At 47.3% G+C, this 12,433-nt stretch overlaps 1 protein-coding gene across 2 annotated transcripts in view; it reads right to left on the bottom strand.

Annotated features, from left to right (window-relative positions):
• Positions 1 to 1,401: 1,401 nt before the first annotated feature.
• The window catches only part of spock3 (SPARC (osteonectin), cwcv and kazal like domains proteoglycan 3), a 26,311-nt gene continuing 15,279 nt past the window's right edge, over positions 1,402 to 12,433 (bottom strand). For both annotated transcript variants that reach the window (XM_046337001.1, XM_046337002.1), the window contains 7 exons: positions 12,407 to 12,433; positions 11,074 to 11,185; positions 10,646 to 10,762; positions 9,097 to 9,333; positions 5,423 to 5,485; positions 4,836 to 4,973; positions 1,402 to 2,290 (listed from right to left, as the gene is read on the bottom strand). The exon at positions 12,407 to 12,433 is cut by the window's right edge and continues 82 nt beyond it. In XM_046337001.1, the coding sequence (XP_046192957.1) occupies positions 2,130 to 2,290; positions 4,836 to 4,973; positions 5,423 to 5,485; positions 9,097 to 9,333; positions 10,646 to 10,762; positions 11,074 to 11,185; positions 12,407 to 12,433 (855 nt within the window). In that variant the 3' untranslated portion in view covers positions 1,402 to 2,129. The remainder of the gene's footprint in view (positions 2,291 to 4,835; positions 4,974 to 5,422; positions 5,486 to 9,096; positions 9,334 to 10,645; positions 10,763 to 11,073; positions 11,186 to 12,406) is intronic.

Genomic DNA, 12,433 nt, shown 5'->3' with positions numbered 1-12,433 from the left:
CGACCCATAGGATTGGCCCTAGTAGTGCAGTCTGATCCAGTCTGATTCATTCAGAACGACCCATAGGATTGGCCCTAGTAGTGCAGTCTGATCCAGTCTGATTCAGAACGACCCATAGGATTGGCCCTAGTAGTGCAGTCTGATTCAGAACGACCCATAGGATTGGCCCTAGTAGTGCAGTCTGATTCAGAACGACCCATAGGATTGGCCCTAGTAGTGCAGTCTGATTCAGAACGACCCATAGGATTGGCCCTAGTAGTGCAGTCTGATTCAGAACGACCCATAGGATTGGCCCTAGTAGTGCAGTCTGATTCAGAACGACCCATAGGATTGGCCCTAGTAGTGCAGTCTGATTCAGACCCCTAGTATGCAGTCTGATAGGATTGGCCCTAGTAGTGCAGTCTGATCCAGTCTGATCCAGTCTGATCCAGAACGACCCATAGGGTTGGCCCTAGTAGTGCAGTCTGGGCTCAGTGGACTATATAGGAAATAGAGAGTCATTTGGGATTCAGACCATGTTCCTATGGGCTCAGTGGACTATATAGGGAATAGAGAGTCATTTGGGATTCAGATCTGGTTCCTATGGGCTCAGTGGACTATATAGGGAATAGAGAGTCATTTGGGATTCAGACCATGTTCCTATGGGCTCAGTGGACTATATAGGGAATAGAGAGTCATTTGGGATTCAGATCTGGTTCCTATGGGATCAGTGGACTATATAGGGAATAGAGAGTCATTTGGGATTCAGATCTGGTTCCTATGGGATCAGTGGACTATATAGGGAATAGAGAGTCATTTGGGATTCAGATCTGGTTCCTATGGGATCAGTGGACTATATAGGGAATAGAGAGTCATTTGGGATTCAGACCATGTTCCACTTGGCTCAGTGGACTATATAGGGAATAGAGAGTCATTTGGGATTCAGATCTGATACATTTTTTTTTAGAAGCAATACACTATAAAAATAGTTTGTGATTCATATTTTGTTCCACACTGTTATTTGTTTCTCCACAGTCATATCAGCCCTGGTCTAAAGTAGGGCACTACATAGAGACGAGAGGGCCATTTGGGACTCGTGTTTAATCACTACCTAATGTCTAATCAGTTTCTGTTTCTATTGGAAAACAATAGACATTAGAATACAGTAACATTCTCTCCATCATCACTGGGACACAGGTAACGATAGAGAGGAGAAGAGAAGATAAGAGAAGAGAAGAGGAGAGGAGAGGAGAGGAGAAGAGGAGAGGAGAGGAGAGGAGAGGAGAGGAGAGGAGAGGAGAGGAGAGGAGAGGAGAGGAGAGGAGAGGAGAGGAGAGGAGAGGAGAGGAGAGGAGAGGAGAGGAGAGGAGAGGAGAGGAGAGGAAGGGAGGAGAGGAAGAGAGAGGCGAGGAGATAGGAGGGAGGAGAGGAAGAGAGGAGAGGAAGAGAGGAGATAGGCGGGAGGAGAGGAAGAGAGGAGATAGGAGGGAGGAGAGGAAGAGAGGAGAGGAGATAGGAGGGAGGAGAGGAAGAGAGGAGAGGACACACTGATTGTCCAATAAGGAAAGGCCTCATTGCACATGTGACTACATCCACAGCTTGTGATTGGACGGCAGAGGAAGTGAAAACATAAACAACCGTTTACCAGCGATGAAAGGTGGGCTAGTTATTATGACATCATACACAGCAAGGTCACTTCCTGGTTACGGGACAACACCAACAACAGAATTCTAATCTGCCAAGACGGCTATGCTGTGATTTTCCTGATGAAGAAACACCACAGAGGGCAGAAACCCATAAATCACAATTCCGTTGTTGTTGTCATTTTTTTGTTGTTGTTGATGCCGTCTGTTATTTACAGGAAGCCCCCCCCCCCACACTTTGTACGATGGTGTCAAATTGCAGAGTCCACCTTTAAATTAGGAATAGACAACAAACACAGTGTGGGCCATCCTAAATGGTGCCCTGTACACTATGTAGTGAACTGCCTTCCACCCAATGGGCCCTGGGGAACTGACTAGGGTATAGTGTGACATTTGAGACACAGGAGAGAGAGAGAGAGAAATGTCTTTAGTCTGTTAGCGGTGACGAGGTCGCCTAGCAACTATTCTTGCTGCTGAAGTCCCCTGGCAAAGTGCAGAGTGACGGAGTTACGACAGATATCTTTCCTCTCCGTCATAGTCGTCTTCGTCATCTTCGTCATCGATCTGATCGCTCAGGACGAAGGCATCATCTTCATCATCGTCATAGTCGTCGTCGGAGAAGAGAGAGTCTCCGCTGCCCTGGTCTCCAGATGATTCCAACACCACCCCTACAGAACACAAGAACCAGGAAGGAACTCAGGTTAAACACCACCCTACAGAACACAGGAACCAGGAAGGAACTACTGTTAAATACCACCCTACAGAACACAGGAACCAGGAAGGAACTACTGTTAAACACCACCCTACCGAACACAGGAACCAGGAAGGAACTACTGTTAAACACCACCCTACAGAACACAGGAACCAGGAAGGAACTACTGTTAAATACCACCCTACAGAACACAGGAACCAGGAAGGAACTACTGTTAAACACCACCCTACAGAACACAGGAACCAGGAAGGAACTACTGTTAAACACCACCCTACAGAACACAGGAACCAGGAAGGAACTACTGTTAAACAGCACCCTACAGAACACAGGAACCAGGAAGGAACTCAGGTTAAACACCACCCTACAGAACACAGGAACCAGGAAGGAACTACTGTTAAACAGCACCCTACAGAACACAGGAACCAGGAAGGAACTACTGTTAAACACCACCCTACAGAACACAGGAACCAGGAAGGAACTACTGTTAAACACCACCCTACAGAACACAGGAACCAGGAAGGAACTACTGTTAAACAGCACCCTACAGAACACAGGAACCAGGAAGGAACTCAGGTTAAACACCACCCTACAGAACACAGGAACCAGGAAGGAACTACTGTTAAACAGCACCCTACAGAACACAGGAACCAGGAAGGAACTCAGGTTAAACACCACCCTACAGAACACAGGAACCAGGAAGGAACTACTGTTAAACACCACCCTACCGAACACAGGAACCAGGAAGGAACTACTGTTAAACACCACCCTACAGAACACAGGAACCAGGAAGGAACTACTGTTAAATACCACCCTACAGAACACAGGAACCAGGAAGGAACTACTGTTAAACACCACCCTACAGAACACAGGAACCAGGAAGGAACTACTGTTAAACACCACCCTACAGAACACAGGAACCAGGAAGGAACTACTGTTAAACACCACCCTACAGAACACAGGAACCAGGGAAGGAACTCCAGGAAGGAACTTAAACACCACCCTACAGAACACAGGAACCAGGAAGGAACTACTGTTAAACAGCACCCTACAGAACACAGGAACCAGGAAGGAACTACTGTTAAACACCACCCTACAGAACACAGGAACCAGGAAGGAACTACTGTTAAACACCACCCTACAGAACACAGGAACCAGGAAGGAACTACTGTTAAACAGCACCCTACAGAACACAGGAACCAGGAAGGAACTCAGGTTAAACACCACCCTACAGAACACAGGAACCAGGAAGGAACACCACTGAACACAGGAACCAGGAAGGAACTTAAACAGACCCACAGAACACAGGAACCAGGAAGGAACTCAGGTTAAACACCACCCTACAGAACACAGGAACCAGGAAGGAACTACTGTTAAACACCACCCTACAGAACACAGGAACCAGGAAGGAACTCAGGTTAAACACCACCCTACAGAACACAGGAACCAGGAAGGAACTACTGTTAAACACCACCCCTACAGAACACAGGAACCAGGAAGGAACTACTGTTAAACACCACCCCTACAGAACACAGGAACCAGGAAGGAACTCAGGTTAAACACCACCCTACAGAACACAGGAACCAGGAAGGAACTACTGTTAAACACCACCCTACAGAACACAGGAACCAGGAAGGAACTACTGTTAAACACCACCCTAGGAAGGAACTAGAAACACAGGAACCAGGAAGGAACTACTGTTAAACAGAACACAGGAACCAGGAAGGAACTACTGTTAAACACCACCCTACAGAACACAGGAACCAGGAAGGAACTACTGTTAAACACCACCCTACAGAACACAGGAACCAGGAAGGAACTAGGTTAAACACCACCCTACAGAACACAGGAACCAGAACACAGGAAGGAACTACTGGTTAAACACCACCCTACAGAACACAGGAACCAGGAAGGAACTACTGTTAAACACCACCCTACAGAACACAGGAACCAGGAAGGAACTACTGTTAAACACCACCCTACAGAACACAGGAACCAGGAAGGAACTCAGGTTAAACACCACCCTACAGAACACAGGAACCAGGAAGGAACTACAGGTTAAACACCACCCTACAGAACACAGGAACCAGGAAGGAACTCTGTTAAACACCACCCTGAACACAGGAACCAGGAAGGAACTACTGTTAAACACCACCCTTGTTTTTTAAACACCACCCTACAGAACACAGGAACCAGGAAGGAACTTGTTAAACACCAGGAACTTCTGAACACAGGAACCAGGAAGGAACTATGTTTCATGTTTTCCTAATCACATACAAAAATAACCTAAATCAGGTGGTCAGTCGGTCAGCCAACCGCTAAGTCAGTCAGTCAGTCAGTCAGTCAGTCAGTCAGTCAGTCAGTCAGTCAGTCAGTCAGTCAGTCCCAACCACAAAGTCAGTCAGTCAGTCAATCAATCAACTTACCATCAACTTTTTTATCGGCATCAAACCAATTAGTTAGTTGGAAATGATTTCCCCCCAGAATGATTAGTGCGGACCTACCACAGTCTGCTGCTCCGTGGGTCCGTGACCCTGCGACCTCGTTGCCATAGCGATCGACACACCAGCACTGTCCGCTGCTGCCGTGGCACTGGTGGGACCGGTAGTAGCCCTCTGCGTCACACACTGGCAGGTACTGACCTAGAGGTCAGGGTTTTAGAGGTCAAAGGTTATAGAGGTCAGGGGTCATAGAGGTCAGGGGTTTAGACGTCAAAGGTTATAGAGGTCAGCGGTCAAGGGTCGTAGAGGTCAGGGGTTTAGACGTCAAAGGTTATTAGGGTCAGGGGTCGTAGAGGTCAGGGGTTTAGACGTCAAAGGTTATAGGGGTCAGGGGTCGTAGAGGTCAGGGGTTTAGACGTCAAAGGTTATAGAGGTCAGGGGTCAGGGGTCGTAGAGGTCAGGGGTTTAGACGTCAAAGGTTATAGGGTCAGGGGTCAGGGGTCGTAGAGGTCAGGGGTTTAGACGTCAAAGGTTATAGAGGTCAGGGGTCAGGGGTCGTAGAGGTCAGGGGTTTAGACGTCAAAGGTTATAGAGGTCAGGGGTCATAGAGAGAGAGAGAGAGAGAGTTAGTGTGTACGTTGGAGACTCACCCGGTAGCTTCTCCGCAGCCTGTTTCTTGTTAATACTGGTCAGTTCAGACCAACAGGGGGAGTCTGGAGAGGAGAGACAGAACACACCAGGGGTGTATTCATTCGTGTACATCGTAGCACAACGGTTTTGCAGCAGAAAACAAAAACAAGTGTTTCTTATTGGACAAGATCAAGATAATTTGGTTCCAAATCATGAATGACCAGAAACACTGTTGATGAAATGTTCTTGTGTTTTTATAACGTGTTACATTTCTGAGATCATTTCTTTCACTATGAGTCAAGTTTATAAAATGTCTGTACGCTCCCATGAATAAAGTTGTGTTGGTCAGCAATAAGCATGTTAGGGTTAGCCAGCCAGCACACTGAAAGACTACAACCCCAGCCATCCAGCCAGCACACTGAAAGACTACAACCCCAGCCAGCCAGCCAGCACACTGAAAGACTACAACCCCAGCCATCCAGCCAGCACACTGAAAGACTACAACAGGCCAGCCAGCCAGCACACTGAAAGACTACAACCCCAGCCAGCCAGCACAGCACAACTGAAAGACTACAACCCCAGCCAGCCAGCCAGCACACTGAAAGACTACAACCCCAGCCAGCCAGCCAGAAAGACTACAACCCCAGCCAGCCAGCCAGCACACTGAAAGACTACAACCCCAGCCAGCCAGCCAGCACACTGAAAGACTAGAGCCAGCCAGCCAGCACACTGAGCCAGCACACTGAAAGACTAAACCCAGCCAGCACAGGCCAGCCAGAAAGACTACAACCCCAGCCAGCCAGCAGCCAGCCAGCCAGCACACACTGAAAGACTACAACCCAGGCCAGCCAGCCAGCACACTGAAAGACTACAACCCCAGCCAGCCAGCACACTGAAAGACTACAACCCCAGCCAGCCAGCCAGCCAGCACACTGAAAGACTACAACCCAGGCCAGCCAGCCAGCACACTGAAAGACTACAACCCCCAGCCAGCCAGCACACTGAAAGACTACAACCCCAGCCAGCCAGCCAGCACAAAGACTGAGCCAGCCAGACTGAAAGACAACCCCAGCCAGCCAGCCAGAAAGACACACTGAAAGACTACAACCCAGGCCAGCCAGCCAGCACACTGAAAGACTACAACCCAGACCAGCCAGCCAGCACACTGAAAGACTACAACCCAGAAAGACCAGCCAGCCAGCACACTGAAAGACTACAACCCAGGCCAGCCAGCACAGAAAGACACAACTGAAAGACTACAACCCCAGCCAGCCAGCACACTGAAAGACTACAACCCCAGCCAGCCAGCACAGAAAGACACAACCCAGGCCAGCCAGCCAGCACACTGAAAGACTACAACCCAGCCAGCCAGCCACTGAAAGACTACACACCAGCCAGCCAGCACACTGAAAGACTGAAAGACAAACCCCAGCCAGCCAGCACACTGAAAGACTACAACCCCAGCCAGCCAGCCAGCACACTGAAACACTACAACCCCAGCCAGCACAGCCAGCCAGCACACACTGAAAGACCAGCACACTGAAAGACTACAACCCAGCCAGCCAGCACACTGAAAGCCAGCTGAAAGACTACAACCCAGCCAGCCAGCACACTGAAAGACTACAACCCCAGCCAGCACACTGAAAGACTACAACCCCAGCCAGCCAGCACACTGAAAGACTACAACCCCAGCCAGCACACTGAAAGACTACAACCCCAGCCAGCCAGCACACTGAAAGACTACAACCCCAGCCAGCACACTGAAAGACTACAACCCCAGCCAGCCAGCACACTGAAAGACTACAACCCCAGCCAGCCAGCTACAACCCCAGCACCAGCACACTGAAACACTACAACAGCCAGCCAGCACACTGAAACACTACAACCCCAGAAACTGACTACAACACCCAGCCAGCACACTGAAACTGAAAGACTACAACACCCAGCCAGCACACTGAAACACTACAACACCCAGCCAGCACACTGAAACACTACAACACCCAGCCAGCACACTGAAACACTACAACACCCAGCCAGCACACTGAAACACTACAACACCCAGCCAGCACACTGAAACACTACAACACCCAGCCAGCACACTGAAACACTACAACACCCAGCCAGCACACTGAAACACTACAACACCCAGCCAGCACACTGAAACACTACAACACCCAGCCAGCACACTGAAACACTACAACACACAGCCAGCACACTGAAACACTACAACACCCAGCCAGCACACTGAAACACTACAACACCCAGCCAGCACACTGAAACACTACAACCCCAGCCAGCACACTGAAACACTACAACCCCAGCCAGCCAGCACACTGAAACACTACAACACCCAGCCAGCACACTGAAACACTACAACCCCAGCCAGCCAGCACACTGAAACACTACAACACCCAGCCAGCACACTGAAACACTACAACACCCAGCCAGCACACTGAAAGACTACAACACCCAGCCAGCACACTGAAACACTACAACACCCAGCCAGCACACTGAAAGACTACAACCCCTGCCAGCCAGCACACTGAAAGACTACAACACCCAGCCAGCACACTGAAAGACTACAACACCCAGCCAGCCAGCACGCTGAAACACTACAACCCCTGCCAGCCAGTCATTCCAGCTGCAGCAATCAGCTCTAACGACACCTGGCACACCTAAACAGGATAAACTGTCTAAGAGCGTCTGCTAAATGACTTAAATGTAAATGTAAATGTAAATAAACTGGGATAGGACTCCAGGTAGAAATACATGGTGTCTGTACCGTAGATCACCTGTCTATATCGTAGATCACCTGTCTATACCGTAGATCACCTGTCTATACCGTAGATCACCTGTCTATATCGTAGATCACCTGTCTATACCGTAGATCACCTGTCTATACCGTAGATCACCTGTCTATACCGTAGATCACCTGTCTATACCGTAGATCACCTGTCTATACCGTGGTTCACCTGTCTATACCGTAGATCACCTGTCTATACCGTAGATCACCTGTCTATACCGTGCATCACCTGTCTATACCTTAGATCACCTGTCTATACCTTAGATCACCTGTCTATACCGTAGATCACCTGTCTATACCGTAGATCACCTGTCTATACCGTAGATCACCTGTCTATACCGTAGATCACCTGTCTATATCGTAGATCACCTGTCTATACCGTAGATCACCTGTCTATACCGTAGATCACCTGTCTATATCGTAGATCACCTGTCTATACCGTAGATCACCTGTCTATACCGTAGATCACCTGTCTATACCGTAGATCACCTGTCTGTACCTTAGATCACCTGTCTATATCGTAGATCACCTGTCTATACCGTAGATCACCTGTCTATATCGTAGATCACCTGTCTATACCGTAGATCACCTGTCTATACCGTAGATCACCTGTCTATACCGTAGATCACCTGTCTATACCGTAGATCACCTGTCTATACCGTAGATCACCTGTCTATACCGTGGTTCATCTGTCTATACCGTGGATCACCCGTGTGTGTGTGTGTGTGTGTGTGTGTGTGTGTGTGTGTGTGTGTGTGTGTGTGTGTGTGTGTGTGTGTGTGTGTGTGTGTGTGTGTGTGTGTGTGTGTGTGTGTGTGTGTGTGTGTGTGTGTGTGTGTGTGTGTGTGTGTGTGTGTGTGTGTGTGTGTGTGTGTGTGTGTACCTCCTCACCTGTGTATCTCTGGAAGCAGGTGCACCACTCTGCGCTGGAGAGGAGGAGTGTGTCGGGGTGTGTGTCGGTGGGTGTGTCACAGGAAGTGAAGAGTGCATCGGAGCAGCCTTCCTTCCTGTCCAGCCCCAGCCTGCTGAGCTCTGATTGGTCCAGCTGGAGGTCAAAGTTTGTGTCGAGGCGGGAGAACATCCAACCAAGAGGATCCTTACAGATAGGCCCCGCCCCTGAGCTGAACTCTGGAGACAAGAGTTCAGAGGTCAGGGGTCAGAGGTGAGTATTGATGATTATAAAGGGGTTACAGACAGCAGATAAAGGGGTGTGACTAGTTAAATTATAGATGTGTTAGACTGTGTTAGACTGTGTTAATACAGACAGCAGATAAAGGGGTGTGACTAGTTAAATTATAGATGTGTTAGACTGTGTTAATACAGACAGCAGATAAAGGGGTGTGACTAGTTCAATTATAGATGTGTTAGACTGGGTTAATACAGACAGCAGATAAAGGGGTGTGACTAGTTCAATTATAGATGTGTTAGACTGGGTTAATACAGACAGCAGATAAAGACACAGAGAGAGAGAGGATGAGGAGATTAATAGAACAGAGAGGATGAGGAGATGAATAGAACAGAGAGGATGAGTAGATTAATAGAACAGAGAGGATGAGGAGATGAATAGAACAGAGAGGATGAGGAGATGAATAGAACAGAGAGGATGAGTAGATTAATAGAACAGAGAGGATGAGGAGATGAATAGAACAGAGAGGATGAGGAGATGAATAGAACAGAGAGGATGAGGAGATGAATAGAACAGAGAGGATGAGTAGATTAATAGAACAGAGAGGATGAGGAGATGAATAGAACAGAGAGGATGAGGAGATGAATAGAACAGAGAGGATGAGTAGATTAATAGAACAGAGAGGATGAGGAGATGAATAGAACAGAGAGGATGAGGAGATGAATAGAACAGAGAGGATGAGGAGATGAATAGAACAGAGAGGATGAGGAGATGAATAGAACAGAGAGGATGAGGAGATGAATAGAACAGAGAGGATGAGGAGATGAATAGAACAGAGAGGATGAGGAGATGAATAGAACAGAGAGGATGAGGAGATGAATAGAACAGAGGATGAGATGAATAGAACAGAGAGGATGAGGAGATGAATAGAACAGAGAGGATGAGGAGATGAATAGAACAGAGAGGATGAGGAGATGAATAGAACAGAGAGGATGAGGAGATGAATAGAACAGAGAGGATGAGGAGATGAATAGAACAGAGAGGATGAGGAGATGAATAGAACAGAGAGGATGAGGAGATGAATAGAACAGAGAGGATGAGGAGATGAATAGAACAGAGAGGATGAGGAGATGAATAGAACAGAGAGGATGAGGAGATGAATAGAACAGAGAGGATGAGGAGATGAATAGAACAGAGAGGATGAGGAGATGAATAGAACAGAGAGGATGAGGAGATGAATAGAACAGAGAGGATGAGGAGATGAATAGAACAGAGAGGAGGAGGAGATGAATAGAACAGAGAGTGCGTACTGACTGTTTTTCTGAGGTATGCGTGTCTTCAGTTTCTTCTTGTTGTTTCCGTTCTCAAGTAGAACTCTGAACCAGTCTCTTAACCGACCCACAACCTCCTTTATGTCCGACTCACTGCACTCTACACACACACACACACACACACACACACACACACACACACACACACACACACACACACACACACACACACACACACACACACACACACACACACACACACACACACACACACACACACACAGAGAGGATGAAACAGAGAATCCAAGGTGTTAAGGAAAGGTTGCTCAGTGTGTGTGTGTGTGTGTGTGTGTGTGTGTGTGTGTGTGTGTGTGTGTGTGTGTGTGTGTGTGTGTGTGTGTGTGTGTGTGTGTGTGTGTGTGTGTGTGTGTGTGTGTGTGTGTGTGTGTGTGTGTGTGTGTGTGTGTGTACCTGTCTGTCCTGCCGTGCTGTATTCAGGAAGGACAGCAGGACACGGACACTGGCCAGAACACTGGACTGAGATCTGCTTCCCTGAGATACATGCCTGATACTCCAACTTACACTGGAGGGGGAGAGAGAGAGAGAGAGACAGAGAGAGGGGGGGAGAGACAGAGAGAGGGGGGAGAGAGATGGGGGAGGGAGAGAGAGAGAGGGGGGGAGAGAGATGGGGGAGGGGAGAGAGAGGAGAGAGAGGAGAGAGGGGGAAGAGACAGAGAGAGAGGGGGGAGAGGGATGGGGGGAGGAGAGAGAGAGAGAGAGAGAGACAGAGAGGGGGGGGGAGATTGGGGGGGGAGGAGGGAGAGAGAGAGAAGAGAGAGACAGAGAGAGGGGGACAGAGAGAGGAGGGAGGAGGGAGAGAGAGAGAGAGAGAGACAGAGAGAGGGGGGAGAGAGAGAGGGGGGGAGAGAGAGAGAGAGGGGAGGAGGGAGAGAGAGAGAGAGAGAGACAGAGAGAGGGGGTTATCTAGAGACAGAGAGAGGGGGAGAAGGTATTTTAGATAGTAGTTTATCTATAGTAGATAGTAGTGTTATCTATAGTAGATAGTAGTGTTATCTATAGTAGATAGTAGTGTTATCTATAGTAGATAGTAGTGTTATCTATAGTAGATAGTAGTGTTATCTATAGTAGATAGTAGTATCTATAGTAGTAGTAGTATCTATAGTAGATAGTAGTGTTATCTATAGTAGATAGTAGTGTTATCTATAGTAGATAGTAGTGTTATCTATAGTAGATAGTAGTGTTATCTATAGTAGATAGTAGTGTTATCTATAGTAGATAGTAGTGTTATCTATAGTAGATAGTAGTAGATAGTAGTGTATCTATAGTAGATAGTAGTGTTATCTATAGTAGATAGTAGTGTTATCTATAGTAGATAGTAGTGTTATCTATAGTAGATAGTAGTGTTATCTATAGTAGATAGTAGTGTTATCTATAGTAGATAGTAGTGTTATCTATAGTAGATAGTAGTGTTATCTATAGTAGATAGTAGTATCTATAGTAGATAGTAGTGTTATCTATAGTAGATAGTAGTGTTATCTATAGTAGATAGTAGTGTTATCTATAGTAGATAGTAGTGTTATCTATAGTAGATAGTAGTGTTATCTATAGTAGATAGTAGTGTTGTCTATAGTAGATAGTAGTGTTATCTATAGTAGATAGTAGTGTTATCTATAGTAGATAGTAGTGTTATCTATAGTAGATAGTAGTGTTATCTATAGTAGATAGTAGTGTTATCTATAGTAGTTGTGTCTTTATGTCTGTGTATTGTGTGTTAATGCATCACCTTGGTTGAGTAGCTGTGTCCGTCAGT

Source organism: Oncorhynchus gorbuscha, unplaced genomic scaffold, assembly GCF_021184085.1.
Source record: "Oncorhynchus gorbuscha isolate QuinsamMale2020 ecotype Even-year unplaced genomic scaffold, OgorEven_v1.0 Un_scaffold_1236, whole genome shotgun sequence".
NCBI lineage: Eukaryota > Metazoa > Chordata > Actinopteri > Salmoniformes > Salmonidae > Oncorhynchus > Oncorhynchus gorbuscha.
The sequence above is the reverse complement of the archived record's forward strand: the minus strand, read 5'-3'. Positions and strand labels throughout refer to the sequence as shown.